Raw genomic sequence first — 16231 nt, 5'->3', positions numbered from 1 at the left:
GTCGTCATCGCCAACCGGGAGCCAGGCTGAGCAGCAGCTCCCGGTCCCCTTGACCGTCATATACCAGCCGGCTGACTACCGCTCCCATCGTCGACAATCTGTTGCTGATGCGGCTGTTGTTGTCCAATCCCTATCCCACCAAGCCCAACCCTCATCACCCCAAGTCCAGACTCCAAATCACCATTCTTCCCTTCAGCATCCCCTCCCTCACCACCCTGTTTACCATGCTTTCTCCTTATAAAGTACTTGACCAGAAAAAAAATCGCTACGAGCGTCAACCCGCCCCCTAAGACTGAGCTGCCGCCTATCTTGAGTAGATTGGCGACGTCGAAAGGTTTTTGAGCTTCGGGACCAGGGTTATTGTTGTTGTTGTCTGTTATTCCGGGGATGGAAGGGAGCTGAAGATCTGTACCAGTAGGAGTTGGGGTGGGGGTTGGTTGAGGGCTGGTGGTTGATGGTTGGGAAGGAGGGGGAGGTGGTGGTGGCGGTGGCGGTGGTGGTGGTGTAGAAGGTTTGATTAGGGGTGCAGGTGGTTGATTATCTGCGCCATGATTTTCCGAGGTTGTGCTGCTATTATCAGGTGGGTGAGTAGACTCTTCCGAGTTTGTGACTGAAGATTTGTGCACAGGGGGATCCAACGCCGCTGTAGGAGGCTGTTGTCTTTGTGAGGGGGGTGATATTGATGATCGAGAGGAGGAAGATGCGGCTGATGAGGATGGGGGATAAGAAGTATCCGGGATTGATTGTTGTCCCTGGAGAGCGTGGGTTCTGGTGTTGCTGCTTGATCGCGAAGAGCTTTCGTAGCCAGTGTAAGTTGGTCTCGAGGATGAGGAAGGGGTATCGTTGTCGTCATAATCGGGGCTGTAGCCATACGATTGTTGAGGGCTGCGTGGTGTAATTCTACGGGAATTTGATCGTGCTTTGGTTTTTATTGACGGGTTTCGAGCAGCGATATGAGGTGTCCCGTCAGTTGAGATCCTGTGGCTGCTCAATGTTGGAGCTAAACGAGCCGTGGAAGAGACTGGGCATATAACAATGGTTTTTATGCCCGCGGAGTCTGTGATCACCACGAACTGGTATGGGTGTGTTGGCTTGTCCCACACGTCAGCTGCCTCGAGGGTGTTGCAATGGTGCCATCCTGTATCAACGAATGCATCTGGCATTGATGTTGGTGTTTGATTGGTTTGGTTTGATGATTTATTAGACTGTGTGTAGTGTCGTGCTCGTTACGTCGTCCTTTTTTCAAAGAAAAAAAAATCATTCATGATAAATTGAACGGCGAAACAAAATAGCCGGGGAGGACCGCGGGACATCGGGAGTTTTAAAGAGACAGCAAAATAAATACCGAACATCTTGGTTTGGTCTTGCGGCTTTGAGAAAGGCCTGCTGAGTTTTGCCTCGATCGGATGGCAAAAAGGGGGTGAAATTCCCTCTCCTCACATACCAGCGGCCAAGTGCTGACCCTCCGAATGGGTGCAATAGTATCAACACTTTTCAATGCAGGCCCACGTCGACCTTATGGTGGCCGTACAAGTCTCCGATGAGGGCCATAATTTGTTTTGGAATACAAAACAAGTTTAGGGTCTGAAAGCATCCTCATTTTTAGGCCTCTTTATCCAAAGAAATTCTGGCTCGATAGTGGAAGATTTAGCCACCTACCTTACTATATCAGCTGCACTATATCCCACTCTTCATGAGCTTGCTTCATCACATTCAAAACAAATAAATGCGAGGTCCGTAACATCAGGCAGTATGCCTACTATCCCATGCCGCCTTAGAAAGTGCAAACAACTCTTCCCGGTCCACCGCCGCATCACACATCCCCCTGAAGACGCCGTTCTTCTGCTGAAGCAACTCCCACGAATGGTCGCACTCCTTCATGCACCCGGCGTCCAGACTCAGAATGCGATCATAGTCGACGACAGTACGTAGACGATGTGCAATCGTAATGACAGTGGCCTCCATGCTCCGGATACACGCCTGAATCTTGATATCCGACTCATGGTCAATCGACGCTGTCGCTTCGTCCAGGACGACTACTTTGGAGCCTTTCAGCACAGAACTTGCAATGCACACGAGTTGCCTCTGTCCCTGGGATATGTTTGAGCCCCTTTCTGCAAGAGTGAAGGATAAATCCGTAAACTTCCCTCTTCCTTCACTTGAATCGAACAAGCCAACTCGTTTCAAGGCATCGAGAACCTCCTTGTCCGTGTGTTCGTTGTATGGGTCGAGATTCAGACGCAACGTCCCAGCAAAGAGCGTCGGGTCTTGCGGTACGTAGGATAGCCGGCTGCGCAGCGTATGCAAATCGATCGTTTTGGTGTCCAACCCGTCGATCAGAATCTGCCCGCTCTCGATCTCGAGTCCGCGCAGCAGAGTGAGTGCCAGACTAGATTTTCCAGCACCAGTACGGCCGACGATGCCCACCCTCTCCAGAGGCCGGACTTGGAAAGAAAGATTCCTAAGTACGGGGTCTAGATGGGCTGCGTAGCGAGCAGAGACTGTGCGGTATTCTACGAAGCCTGACGAAGGCCATTCTTTGCTTGGTTCCCTGGTGGATTTGGCATCTTGTGCCCCGGTACTTTCATCCAAGCAGCCACAAACGCGCTGGAGACTAGAAGGCATGGAATTAGCTTGTTGATTCACTGCTTTGAAGAGTGTAGACGACTTACGCAGTCATGTTCTGGATAGTCACCATGTAATATCGAATCAACCACAGTACCTGTTCCGAGAAAACAATGGCATATGACATGCTGAGCCCAATAGTGCCGGCATCCCCGTTACTCCTGATGGAAAAGGAGCCCGCAAATAGGGAAACAAAGGCACTTGTAAGACTGAGCCGGAGAACCAACCACCTTTCCGTGCCCCACAGAAAGAATGAAGGCTGGTTTAGCTTCCGAAGAAGAGCTGAACTTTGAGTCAGATATTCCCTCTCTGCGCCGTAGGCACGGATAGTGACGGTTCCTGAGAGCGTCTCATGAAAATGTTGGAGAACCCGAGACTGGCGCGTCGATTCAAGAGCTTTGAGGTCGCTCGATGAGGAGATGTAGACCTTGGCAATAAAGTAGTAGACAAGAGAGATGAAAATCGCTGGGAGGGAGAACTGCGGAGTAATGAAGACGATGAGAATGGTGGTAGCAATAAGTGACCCTACGAAATGTAGGGTGGCAATGGCGAGCATGGCCAAGTCCTGATCAACAGTCCGCATGTCCCTAGAGAACACTCCGATTAACTGACCAAATGATTTATCATCGAAAAACTTGAGAGCCGCACTCAGAACAGACTTGAGAAGACTATCGTGGATGCGTACCGAGGCCGTCAGCGAGCCGATGGACAACATGTACAGTCTCATGAAGCCGACTGCAAAATAGACAGCAAGGAGAAGACCGTAGATCACAAAGTAGTGCTTCAATCTCCATGAGTGAGACTCTTCGATTGTATTATCTTCTCGGCGTTGCACTTCTACCGTCGCGTTGGAGAGTCGTTGAACCCACCAGTTCACGGTGATGGAACCAACTTGTTGCGCCACGAAGAAGACGACCAGGGAGATCCAGTATTTCCGTCCGCCCATGGAAGCGAGATATTTGATGATGGTCTGTCTCGTGTTCGGCCCAGCAGGTTCAGTGGCATGCGAGTCAGAATTTTCCCCTTCCTTGCCCTTCTTTTCGTTCACGGGCTTCTGATCCGCTTCCCGATCGCCCGGTACCTCCTCAGGCGTGGCATGGTTGCCCGGCCCATTTGCAAGTTCCGGAAGTTGACCTTGAACTGCCAAGTCCTGTTGCGAACCCGCGGCAACCACGGTACCATTGTCGATGCGGAGGATGTAATCCGCGCCAGGCGCTGTAAGCGCTACATTGTGTGTAGCCAGAATGCACGTACGTCCTTGCATCAAGCGTCCTGTAATGCACCTTTGGAAGACCCAGGAAGCGGTGTGAGCATCAACAGCACTCAAGCAGTCATCAAGAAGCAGATGGCGCGCATTGGAATAAACAGCGCGTGCGAGGGAGACGCGCTGTTTCTGTCCACCAGAGAGAGAAACGCCTCCCTCTCCAACGGAGGTTAGATCACCTTGAGGCAGTATTTTCAGGTCAGGCTTGAGAGCGCAGGCCTGTAGGACAGCCCTGTAGCGCTCTTCAATAAGCGGTTGACCGAAGAGGATGTTGTTGCGCACCGTGTTGTTGGTTAGCCAAGCCTCCTGAGCACAAAATGCTACACCCTCGACCAAATCTGTCTTCTCGTCCTTAGATAAAGTTTCGCGAGAAGCTGCGGCAGGCATCCTCACATTTCCCGATACAAGCGGCATCTCTCCCAATAGCGCGTGTAGGAGTGAAGACTTGCCGCTTCCGGTAGCTCCAATGATGATATTGAGCTTTCCGACCTTGAATTTGAAGTCAAGATTTTTCAGAGAGAAGGATTTGGGATTTTCTGTTGCCTTGCCGTCCTTTGATGAGAGATCTGCCGCCTTGCTCTGTCCTGGCCAGGAGAATGTCGCGTGCTCGAAGCCAATTTCCACTTGGCCACCAGTGTGAGAACCAAGAACGTGATGTTTCTCTGTTTCCTCCTCATCCAAGAAACCCTCCACCCGCCTGGCGGCTACAAGGAAATTCTGGACACGTCCAATAATGCTGATCAAGTCGTCGAGTGGCGATTTCAAGAGGTTGAAGAGAGATAGTGACGTGAAGGTAAGTGAAGGTGTCAATGAATTTCCCCCGAGTATTGTGTAACAAAAGAAAGAAGAAAAGGTAATCAGCAACGGCAGACCGTACCAGATTGTTGCAGAGATCGTCCAGAGCATATAACGGGTATCAAGTACCTTGAGTTCGGCGGCCCGTTGGTCACCTATCTTTTGCTGAAAAAAGGAGTCCCAAGCAGTGAGCTTGATCACTCGAATACTTCGCATCATCTCGGTAGTGCTCTGAATTCTGGCATCTGTTGCAGCCATGACTTGCATATGGATGGCACCCAAACTTCGGGCGATGCGTGAGTTGACAGGCACCATCAGGCCCATCACCACAATTCCTGCAAACGCGCTGAGTCCCAGAGTCCAGTAGAGCAGCGTGACAGCCATGAATATTTGAACGGGGACTGAGGCCCAGACCTGATGCATGTTTGCCCCCAAATCAGCAAGTTGGTTGATATCGCCGGTGAAGAGGTTCATGATGGTGCCAATATCAGCCGTTTGCCCTTCAGGCCCACCGCTCGAGGATCCAACGGCCATCGACCGCCTCAGGGCTTTGTGATAGACCTCACCGATCAGGATTGTCTTCAGCCGGAGCCCAATCTTCTGGCCAAGCCAGATGGTTCGAGCCTCAGCAGCGGATGCCAAAACACTGGTGACAAATACGAGCACCACATAACCCTGAGCTTCCTCGATGGAGGACTCTGTTGGCCCCTCGACAAATTGAAGGATCGACCTTAACAACAAAGTGGGCATGAAGGTCAGGACTGCCCAAGCAACCGCCACAACGCCCTGAACTGCCAGCTGGGGTCCGAAGTATCGTAGAAGGCTATGAACAAGGGACCCACTGGGTCTCAGGTGGGAAATGTCAGCACAATACATGTTACACGTGGTAATAACGGTAGATGTACGACTCACCTCCTCAGCTTGGTTCGAATCACAAGCTTGTCGGCAGCGCTGAGCAAAGCCGGCTCCGGTACGTCTCGAGACTGGAGACTCCCAGTGCGCCAGGCCTTGAAGAGCATGCCGTCTAGCCAGGCAAACGACCAAAGACCAAAAATGCTGGACTGGGATTCACCCGTCGCGTCCAGCTCAAGGGGGCCATCCTTCTGGTGCGGGCGCGGCGAGAGCAACGCAGTGATGAGCAGAGATAATGATACATTGGTAGCGATGGAATCAGCACCACTGGTGACGGCGGACAAGAGCAAGAAAATAGCATAGAGTGCAGCCGAATGATAGCGAGTAACCCTTCCGGCATGCTCAAGGCCGGTGGGCGGCAGCAGAGACAAGACATACAATCCGCCTAGGTAGGATCCGAAGGTGATGCCGACCCGGGAACTAGCAGACGCACTCGCAGCGAGGCCCTCCCAGTTTAGCGACAGGGTCGTCGCCAGTAGCAAGCCTTCCAGGACAGTCAGGAAGGCACCGCGGACAGATTTGGCGGGGGGTTGAGCGGTACGTTGTTGGGCGGGTGATGTTTTTCGCAATTGCCATGTGAGCAAGATGCAAGACACTGAAAGAATGACAAGAGGGAGGTGTAATTGAGAACAGCTAAGCAATCGATGAAAATTGGTCAGCCGTTACTGTTGGCATAATGCTGGGAGGTTGGAATGGAAGGTAGTTTGCTTACCGCTCGACAAAGTCTGTCACAACTGCGGCGGGCGCTACATCCCATTCCTGAGACATGGCTCAATCTAACCACACACCACGCACTAGCTTGACGATTGACTACCACAGCCGAATGATGGAAATTCGAAAAGATTTTCAAATTTTGATGAAAATGTGGCACGTTTGGCTTGAAAAGTGGCATGTGCTGGCCTTTATGAATCAAAGCGCGATTACGAATCACATTCGCCAAACAGGCAACAAACCCTTGTTGACACCCAACATGAGGTTGTCAGCGGGCCCAACGAGGAGTCACTGGGAACAGCGAGATTGTCCCACACCCGGAGCTTTATTGGCGATATGGAACTAGAGATTGATATAGTAAGTGTTGATTTCCTGTCACATATGCCCGAGATTTTCGCCACAATTCTCATCCAATAAGGACAAGGAATCATGAATGGTAGCTACAATACGCACGTATGTTTCTTTGCTTGTAAAGCAAACACATCTGTCAGGCGGGAGATAAAAACAGTAGATAAGACGAATCAATTGTAACGGAACCGGCGGATGTAACAGTTTCCGACATTTCTTAAATTGTCTCTCCTTATTGTCGGCTATATAACAGGGAGATCTTAGATAACGTTAATTGTACAGCTAATTTCTTAACATCATCATCATCCACATCTCCGAGAGACCAAGGAAAACATCAACATCATCACAATTGTTCTCACCCTCATTTTCTGTTTCAACATTTTGAAGTCGGTTGTTGTCGCATCATCTGAAGTCCAGGCCATGCAGCGTGGCCGTATCTTCAAAGCAATTGAGAGCGCAGTCGACTGCTATCAAGTCCTCAAACAATTCGACGAATACGCCGCAGAGCACGCCGACCCGGAAGGTACCATAAGTTTTGACGCGTATAATGTCCAATATAATTGTAAAATATACCCAAAGATCGCACATGTCAATCTGACCTAAATTCTGCTGGACGTTACCGCATTCCTCTACCAGCAGGGCCATATCACAAACGGCATTTCCGAGACATGGAACGCTACCAATAAGGTCGTCGATTTCGCCTGGCAGAAGGACCTGGATGTTGCTGTTGGTCATTCCCCGAACGAGGATGACCTGCCCAGCAAATCAAAGAATCCCACAGCGGGATGTTTCCTGTCAAACAAGACATCGACACCGGTGAAGGAGGACTGCCAGACAGCAATAGAGCAGCTTTGGAGTAAGTGTTCCCTATAAGAATACACGACATTGCTACATGCCTACTACCTATAGAGGGCCGGTAGTTTCGGTTTCACATGGTTGTTAACAAGAACTGGAAATTGGAAACCGAGACGACAAAGTGGAATTATTCGAGCCCAAGGCCTAAGCCCTCTGCACTGGCAACAACGGCAGTTGCAGTGTCCTCGTTTACAACTACCCGTCAATGGCGGGAGTCATCATGACTGACCTGTCCAATATGGCCCAGCAAAACATATTCAAGCCGTGTATCGCCCACAACTGGTGGGGTGGGTGGTCTTACGGAGAGGATGATATCCGGGACGTTAATGATCCTTACTTCATGGTGTGGGTTTTGCCTACCGCCCTCGGCGACGCTATTCGACGTACGATCAACCTGTGGGATGTCTCAGCCTCTTGAACAACAAGATGGGGCGGTAGGAGGACGTGGGAAGGGCGTGACCTGTTTTTGCCAGAAGCAAAGGGTAAAATGCTGCAGCTGATGCCATTGTTGGCGGAGAATTCGAGCCTTTCGAGGTGGATGGTCCGCACCCGAGAATGTTAGTCACACAAGTAAAATGGCAGGTGCGGTCAACCGATCTCGCAAACCATACGAGCGGGACTTGGTGACATCAGTGATTTGTGACTTCCCTACTTGCCTCTCATGTATATATTTTGGTCCTTCTCTGGAAAAAAGGCAGCCTGATTCCAGAAACCAATCGCGAATTTCCCACAATCAAGCACACACCACACTCGAGACTCACAACACAACTCGACATGATGCTGGGGATTCTCTTATTCCCTACTCTCCTCCTTGGGTTGGCATTCGCCCAGCCTTCGTTGAAGGAGAGATCTTGCTCAGAACAGGCATACCTCCACTCAGCAGACTGCACAGAACTCATTGCTGAGTATGCTGGTATGTCGACATATTTCCACAAGACGCCCGTGTCAGACAACAACACAGCCGGCCCATGTTTCTCTAACACGAACAATGTACAGGCAACTACACCTCGGAGTATGTGACCCTCGAGCCTGGACACTGCGATATCAAAATGCCCAAACTGTGCGAGGGGTTTTTCTGCAACGTCAGTCCCAACAAAGTATCCATCATCAAAAAGGACAAGCTCATCGACAGCTTGTTGAATTTCACATGTCATGTGGAGAGTGCGCTCGCGGCGACTTGGGTCAACGACGACAAGGAGAACCCTCTGAATTTTACCTTCATGTACTGGGACCCGGATTTCACCCCCTCTGCTGTCCTCCATCCTAGGGACGATCCGCCAAAACTTCCGCCAAACGTTTTGTGTTTTGAATTGGGTTTCAAGCCTGCCTTTGCTCAGTGGACCGAAGACTGCCAAAGTGTCTTTGACACGCTTGCCAGTAGGTCAATGTCCCTACCAGTCGGAAGGTCTTATCTGGGTAGCTAACAACGATCAGGCCAGTACACCGCCAACTACACATTCAACAGCCCAAAGGACTACATCTGGATCATGAACGAGAAGTGCAGCGCCATCCTCTACCAATCCGCCTTCAACAAGTCAATCCCGATCCCGGATGTACCGATGCAAACAGTTGTGTCGTGGACCAAGGACTACATTTTTGATCATTGTATCAACACCAACAAGTCTGGAGCGGTTTGGGGAGTTGGCGACAACACTACCTTCCCCTTTGGTGGGCTGAAGACGGAGTTTTTACCGTCCAGCATCGCTGTCAGAACGTGGTGGGAGATCATGGGTTGGCATTCGCACGCGGAGCTGCCCTCTGGAGCAAATGACTCTATTATTGGGGCTAACCTCTCGTCGAGATCCAGCTCGGAGTCCAAAGTTGCCCGCAGATCAGTCTCAAGTGGTTGTTTCAACGCGACCGAACTCATAAAGAATATCTTTGACAGCGTGACGGGGTTCACCCCTTTCTTTCTTGGCAATATCACCTTTCCAACTGCACCAATCGTGCAGGATGACTGTCAAGAGGCTATCAACATGCTTCAAGGTACGTCCGACTTTGCAAGGGAAAACTCCATCGCCACGTTAATGACTCGGGCGCGAACTTGTTAACTAATCTTGATAGATGGCTACATCAATGAAGATGGCGGGAGGGTATGCAATTTTACCGATTTGATGCCGTCGATGCGTTTTCTGTACAACAGCTGTGTTTTGGCGATATGGAATACCTCGCCAAATACCACTGTCCCCAACGTTGATATGGCAACGGTCTCAAAATACGCCCAAGATCATATTTTCAACGAGTGCATCTCCAAGGACCTCTCCGGGCTTTGGAATGGCATTGGCGAGGATGCCGGATCCTCTTTAAGGACACTGCTTATGCCCATGAGGTACTTTGAACTCATGCGGGGTATTAATCAGGAGGAGGGCTTCTTACCATTGATAACAATAAGTGACCCTCAAATCCGCGAAATACTGGAGGGTTTTGAAGATTAGACACTGGGCTTAGATCGGGTGCAGATTTCGGGGCGTCCATGGCAAGGAAAACGTGGTGGTCATCACTGGTCTTTTATAGATGAAGCTGACCGATAAAGTAGAAATTGAGTTGGCTGGATCCAAGTCTCATAGTGAAGAAGTTTTGGTAGCATAGTTTTCGCTCACAAATAAGAAAGATTTGGCATTCATCTCATTATATGTTCTTGTTCCTCGACGTGTAGCCAACACAAATCGTGACCATGTTGTTACTCCCTTTCTTTACACACAGTTTGGCCCTGTACCCAAATCTACTTACAGACCAAGACTAACCACATAAAATGAGACCCATCCTACCTGTAAGTCTGTCGAGAATTAAGAAGGGCCAGCAGTAACTTGTTCGAGCGCGGATCGCTGCATCATTTTGCTCGTTTGAGGTCCAAGTTGCAGTAAATCAATCACAAACCTCGAATGCTGCGATGATTTCCTGAACACAACCTCTTTTAGAAGTGCAACCTTGCTGAACCTGTACGCTTCAAGCCGTCGTGAACTTGCTCTGACCATCAAGGTTCTCAAGCACAGACCACCCAGCAACAGAAGTCTCGCTACTTCTGCAGCTCCACAACGCACGTCCCTCTTCTCTTTCTTCCACCACGCTAACGAAGCGCCAAATCAACGCACGGACCATACCAAGCCCACAGGCTTCACAGTGCGAAGATGAATCAAGGCGGCCGGGACCTCGAGACCATTTGGGAAGACACAGAGGACGAAGTTGATCTCCTCCATGTCGACCCTGCCAACCTCGACCGACCTTCCAACCCAATCGCCGCCGGATCTTCTTCTCCCCCGCTTCCCCCCCCCTCTCACATCCAGCACCCGAATCTTCCCTCTTACGAGGACGAACACAGCAATCAACCTGCCCTGCCCGCCCAGACCGATCACACTGATCAAATCCTCGACGACAACGTCTCCGTCGGCGACTCTGACGGTCTCGGTCTAGACAGCACTCCTGAGACAGAGGGTGATTTTTTGCTCGACTGGATCCGCAACCACGCCGAAGCCCGTGACGCCGACCGCAACCACGACAATAACGAAGCGGATATAACCTCTGAGCTCGAGGGCCCGGATACCGACAGCGACGCCTCGTACGCGACGAGCACCAGTTCCTGGGAGCTCGATAGCCGCACATCAAGCCAGATAGTTTCTTTGCCGGATATCACGGAGGTGCCCGAGGTGAAGATCCTCGAGGTTGAGGCCACCGAGACAAGTCGGGCGATTGTTAGACTCTGGATCGGACACGCCAGCATGGTGTTTACCCCCCCCACACCCCCCACCTTCCCCTTCTATTATAGCTCATAACTGATGTTTTGGTGGTTCAGAATAAAGACGCCCACTACTCCTACGTCCACTTCCACCACTCCTTCCACGCCGACCTCCTCGAAGAGTTCCGCAAGGACTCCAAACTCCCCAATGACGACATTTACGTCCCGCCTCACCTCCAGCCTGTCAATCCCGAGGACGAGGACGATGTCGTCCCCGATCAGCACGCCGCCTTCGGGATTCAAAAGGCGACTCAGAAGGTGAAGGAGCCGGCTTGGAGGGACTTGGGGTTGGAGGAGCTCATGTCGAGGGGCCCTGGGGGTGGGAATGCTCACCAGGGTCCGTGGGCCAACAACAGCCGGCCTGGGACTTCGTCTGGTGCTGGGGCTGCTGCGGCTGGGGGTGCTGCTGGCCATGGGAATGCTGCCCCGCGCAGACGCCCTGGTCATCGCGCTCCGGGGTCGGGGTACCGCGGCTTGCCGCGCTGATTGCTGGTCTGAGCTAGCTCTGGTTGCGCTCGCTCGCGCGTGTGGTCACTGATGGCTGGGATGGTAACGACATTCGGCATTCGGGGCAATTTCAGACTGAAGAGCATTGCTTTGGCGTTTGGCTTGGTTTCACAGGGTCATCAGGTTGCATCAGCTCGGACAAACTGGGGTTTCCTGTGGATTATCGGATAGGTGTTTGGGGCGCATATCGGAGCAGGAAATTATACCCATCAGGTTTCAGATTGATACACATAGTCCATAACCAATTGATACAGCCCTCTTTATGAGCGCTCGTTTACTCTATCTTTTTTTTTGATCCTCAACTGCTCAGTATTAACCAAGTGCAATAGCTGCTATTCTGGTCACACCCATAACATCTGTAAATAAATCGCTTGCCTTACCATTAGAAACACTTTGCTTGCCCAACTCCATAAACGCCATAACATATGCAAACCCACTCCATTCCACCAGCTTTAGACCACCCCAACCGCAGCAATTCTTCTCATTCCTAACCCTTCCCACCAATCAACGCCTCCCGCTCCAACACCTCGGGCTGGAACTTAACCAAAAACACCGTCTTCCCCGGCCACATCTCCCCCTCCTCCTTACTCCCCACGCTATGGGCCGTGACCCTCGCAGGAAAAACCGCCCCGTCACACACCCCCTCGATGATGCCGGCCACAAACGCCGCGCAGTTGAGCTGTGACATTTCCTTTGGGACAGAGACGTAAGCGTTGACGAGGGGTTCGTTGTCGATAATCATGTACTCGTCTGGCGCGTCGGGATCGGAGGATTTTTCGAGGCGGTCGGCTTGCCGGCCAAAGAGGTGCTGCCAGAGGTTGATCTTGATGAAGTGGAGGAGGGTGATGATGTTGAGGGGGCGGGATTGGGAGCGGGGGGGTTCGCGGATGAGGAGGAGGTCGAGGAGTTTTAGGCCTAGAGGGTGGCCTTGGGTGTTGAGGCTGGGGTAATGAAAAGGTTAGTATGGAGGAGGGGAAAAGGGAGGAAAAGGGGAATGGTACCGTTTCTCGAGGTCTTGGATCCCGGTTACTCGCCTTTGGGCGTAGGTGACCATTTCGGAGAAGAGGTAGGCGAAGGAGGCTTGGGAGAGCTCGGCGGTTCGGCTGCGGGAGAGGTGGCGGTGGTAGATGGTTTTACCGTTGGAGGGGTAGCGGAGGCCAGTGGTGTGGGAGGAGGAGGGTTCTTTTTGGGGAGGGGCGGATGGGTTGCCTGATGATGTGGGAGGGGGTCGTGGTTGGGACATTATTGTGGTTTTTTGTTGCTGATGCCCCAAGCGATGTGTATGATTCAAGTAGGTATGGATGGATATGCGCGTGGATAATGGCGGGTGTGGTTATGGCTGGGGATGTTGTTGATATGGAGCTGTCAAGGAGCTTGAGAATTGGCGATGCATGTTCAGGGACAACGACGGCTTGCGCAGTGGAGTCGATTTGCTTGATTGAACTTCGGGACCCGCTTGCTGTGGCTTGAGCTCTGGGCTGAAGGGTGTGGAGTAAGTACCGATATTTTGGGGCACCACGGTTGGTGTCGTTGACCCTGCAGCCATGACTCTTGGTTTTTTCTATGCAACAATGTTACCAAAAGATGGTCAGAAACACCTATTCCGCATTTCAATGACTAGGATGATATTTCATGGGAAAGTTTATTGTCACATCTTGTCTTGCCATCTCAAGAACGGCGTGTGAGTATTAAAGTACTGCCCAAATAGGAAAGTCTCCTTCACTGATAAGCACTTACACACGGACCACCCTCTATTAAAGACGGGGATTTCTTGGAGGGTCACCCCTCCAAGCTGCAGAGTGGGGGAGCCTGTTACCGATCTCGCCCCTCCATCGAGTGGAAAATTTTATTTTTTTGCCCTGGCTGTTGTGAATCATAGGTTAATAAAACGGCGGTCCTTCACAATCGCTTGCTCCATCGGATTTCAGCAAGCAAGATATACCCCCTTTTGATTATTCAGACACAATGGCTGCTGCTACTTCCGCCGAGGCCGAGGCCCCCAACCAGACCTTCGATGTGAGTTGAAGTGTTTTGATCTTTTCGGAAAAATTACCCCTCCATGCGCTGGGCGCATCGCAAACTTCTTATCAGCTCACCACCACCATGATGAACCACTCACTCACTCATGACCTTTTTTTTTTTTCGTAGACCATCCTCCTGTTGGACTTTGGCTCCCAGACCAGCCACTTGATCCTAAGATGTCTCAGATCTCTTAACATCTATGCTGAGATGCTCCCATGCACCACCAAGATTGCCGATTTGACATGGAAGCCAAAGGGTGTCATCCTCAGTGGTGGTATGTTATCATACCCCTTATCATAGGCTGATCTTGAGTTTGAGGTTGAGACATAATCGCTAACCACCATTTCCAACTCCAGGTCCCGCCTCAGTATATGATGAGGTTGCTCCTCGTGAGTTTACTCATCCCAAATTCAGGGGGTGATCAAGGCGCAGGATGTCATGAACTGACTTGAGTATCAAAGACGCCGACCCCGCCGTCTTCGACCTGGGTGTTCCCATTCTTGGCATCTGCTATGGTTGCCAGGAGATCGCTTGGCGGGCCAACTCGGCCAACGTTGCCGCTGGTGAGGCTAGGGAATACGGCCATGCGGTAGGTTTAGACTTGGTTGACTCTGTTTTTCAAAAATAAGCGTGCTGACTTGATGATTCAAAGGATGTCACCATCAAGAAGGTTGAGGGTGCTGACCACGTCAACAAGCTCTTCCAAGGCCTTGGTGAGGAGATGCATGGTACGTACTACCCTTCCAAATATACTCGGTTCGTTTTCATTGACTCGAATTCAAACAGTCTACATGAGCCACTTCGATAAGCTGGTCAAGCTTCCCGAGGGCTTCACCATCCTTGCCAGCACTCCTAACTCTGAGTTTGCCGGCATTGCCCACGAGACCAAGCCCGTCTTCGGCGTCCAGTTCCACCCCGAGGTCGAGCACACTCCTCGCGGTGTTGAGCTTTTCAAGAACTTCGCCGTCGATATCTGCGGTGCCAGACAACACTGGGTCATGAGTGACTTCATTCAGCACGAGATTCAGCGCATTCGCAAGCTCGTTGGCCCCAAGGCCCAGGTTATTGGTGCCGTTTCCGGTGGTGTCGACAGCACAGTCGCTGCCCGTCTCATGACTGAGGCTATTGGTAAGTTGTTTGATTTTCAAAGTTGACCTGCACAGTCCACTGACACGTTACATAGGTGACAGATTCCACGCCGTCCTCGTCGACAACGGTGTCATGCGTCTTAACGAGTGCCAACAAGTAAAGGAGACACTCGAGAAGCACCTCGGCATCAACCTCACCGTTATCGACGGCGCCGACCTCTTCCTCAGCCGCCTCAAGGGCCTCACCGAGCCCGAGGCCAAGCGCAAGGTCATCGGCAGCACCTTCATCGACCTCTTCGAGGAGGAGGCCATCAGAATCGAAAAGGCCGCCGAGAACACCCCCAACGCCGGCAAGGTCGAGTACTTCCTCCAGGGCACCCTCTACCCCGACGTCATCGAGTCCCTCAGCTTCAAGGGTCCCTCCGCCACCATCAAGACCCACCACAACGTCGGCGGTCTCCCCGCCCGCATGATGAACGGCCAAGGCCTCAAGCTCATCGAACCCCTGCGCGAGCTGTTCAAGGACGAAGTCCGTGAGTTTGGCCGTCAACTCGGCATCCACGAGGATCTCGTCATGCGCCACCCTTTCCCCGGTCCCGGTATCGCCATCAGAATCATTGGCGAGGTCACCCCCGAGCGTGTGGCTATCGCCCGCAAGGCTGATCACATCTTTATCAGCATGATCCGTGAGGCGGGTATCTACAATGAGATGTCCCAGGCTTACGCTGGTCTTGACACCAACAGGGCGGTTGGTGTGATGGGTGACGCTCGTGTGTATGGGTACATCATCATTCTCCGTGCGGTTACCACCACAAATTTCATGACGGCTGAGCCGTATGAGTTCAAGTTTGATCTTCTCAAGAAGATTGCGAGGAGGATTGTCAACGAGGTGGATGGTGTTGCTAGGGTTACGTATGATATTACTAGCAAGCCTCCTGGGACTATTGAGCTGGAGTGAATTCTCGGGCTTGGGGGTTCAAATAAAGGAAAAAAAAAAGAAAAAAAGAATGGAATTGCTTATGGGTCAAAGCAGAACCAAAATTAGAGTTAGCAGAATAGACTACTATTAGATTTCCATCATGGTTATGACCAACTCCAGTTTTGTCGTGTGGATCATGGTCAGAACATTTCAGGAACCGAGGACAATGCTAGAAGCATGGTTAAACAATGGCAGCATGCCTTGAATAACCAACCTGCAGGCAGTGCCGCTTTTACGTTCACGGCATGTCAACCACCAGTATACGCAATCGCTCTTTTCTTAATTCCTATCAACAATATCCATGCACACTCACAAAACTCTACAATGGCTAACCCCCCCACCCCCAAAGTGACGATACACAAAACCACCAAAACAGACATCTCAAAGCCTCC

General features: G+C 51.4%; 6 protein-coding genes across 6 annotated transcripts; 3 read left to right on the top strand and 3 right to left on the bottom strand.

Moving 5' to 3' along the window:
* Window positions 1-56: 56 nt before the first annotated feature.
* QC762_206275 (uncharacterized protein) lies at window positions 57-1163 on the bottom strand (the record flags this gene model as incomplete). The annotated part of the gene is made up of 1 exon (XM_062887525.1): window positions 57-1163. One exon carries the CDS (start codon window positions 1161-1163, stop codon window positions 57-59), a length of 1107 nt encoding a protein of 368 aa, XP_062745639.1.
* Window positions 1164-1743: 580 nt separating this feature from the next.
* QC762_206270 (uncharacterized protein) lies at window positions 1744-6618 on the bottom strand (the record flags this gene model as incomplete). The annotated part of the gene is made up of 4 exons (XM_062887524.1): window positions 6309-6618; window positions 5597-6229; window positions 2673-5531; window positions 1744-2614 (listed from the first exon to the last, which is right to left on the bottom strand). The coding sequence occupies exons 1-4, from the start codon at window positions 6362-6364 to the stop codon at window positions 1744-1746; spliced, it is 4419 nt and encodes a 1472-aa protein (XP_062745638.1). The 5' UTR covers window positions 6365-6618.
* A 1542-nt stretch (window positions 6619-8160) lies between these two features.
* QC762_206265 (uncharacterized protein) lies at window positions 8161-10134 on the top strand. Its single transcript, XM_062887523.1, has 4 exons — window positions 8161-8423; window positions 8507-8887; window positions 8945-9496; window positions 9575-10134. The coding sequence occupies exons 1-4, from the start codon at window positions 8285-8287 to the stop codon at window positions 9943-9945; spliced, it is 1443 nt and encodes a 480-aa protein (XP_062745637.1). The 5' UTR covers window positions 8161-8284; the 3' UTR covers window positions 9946-10134.
* Window positions 10135-10460: 326 nt separating this feature from the next.
* QC762_206260 (uncharacterized protein) lies at window positions 10461-12032 on the top strand. Its single transcript, XM_062887522.1, has 2 exons — window positions 10461-11229; window positions 11301-12032. Exons 1-2 carry the CDS (start codon window positions 10639-10641, stop codon window positions 11727-11729), a joined length of 1020 nt encoding a protein of 339 aa, XP_062745636.1. The 5' UTR covers window positions 10461-10638; the 3' UTR covers window positions 11730-12032.
* Window positions 12018-13423, bottom strand: trs31 (Trafficking protein particle complex subunit 31). Its single transcript, XM_062887521.1, has 2 exons — window positions 12752-13423; window positions 12018-12691 (listed from the first exon to the last, which is right to left on the bottom strand). Exons 1-2 carry the CDS (start codon window positions 12991-12993, stop codon window positions 12238-12240), a joined length of 696 nt encoding a protein of 231 aa, XP_062745635.1. The 5' UTR covers window positions 12994-13423; the 3' UTR covers window positions 12018-12237.
* Window positions 13424-13553: 130 nt separating this feature from the next.
* Window positions 13554-15882, top strand: GUA1 (GMP synthase (glutamine-hydrolyzing)). The gene is made up of 7 exons (XM_062887520.1): window positions 13554-13766; window positions 13899-14046; window positions 14129-14161; window positions 14234-14361; window positions 14425-14500; window positions 14559-14900; window positions 14956-15882. The coding sequence occupies exons 1-7, from the start codon at window positions 13716-13718 to the stop codon at window positions 15816-15818; spliced, it is 1641 nt and encodes a 546-aa protein (XP_062745634.1). The 5' UTR covers window positions 13554-13715; the 3' UTR covers window positions 15819-15882.
* Window positions 15883-16231: the final 349 nt, after the last annotated feature.

This window comes from Podospora pseudocomata (genome assembly GCF_035222375.1).
Source record: "Podospora pseudocomata strain CBS 415.72m chromosome 2 map unlocalized CBS415.72m_2.2, whole genome shotgun sequence".
NCBI lineage: Eukaryota > Fungi > Ascomycota > Sordariomycetes > Sordariales > Podosporaceae > Podospora > Podospora pseudocomata.
This window is presented reverse-complemented; position numbering and strand designations above follow the sequence as displayed.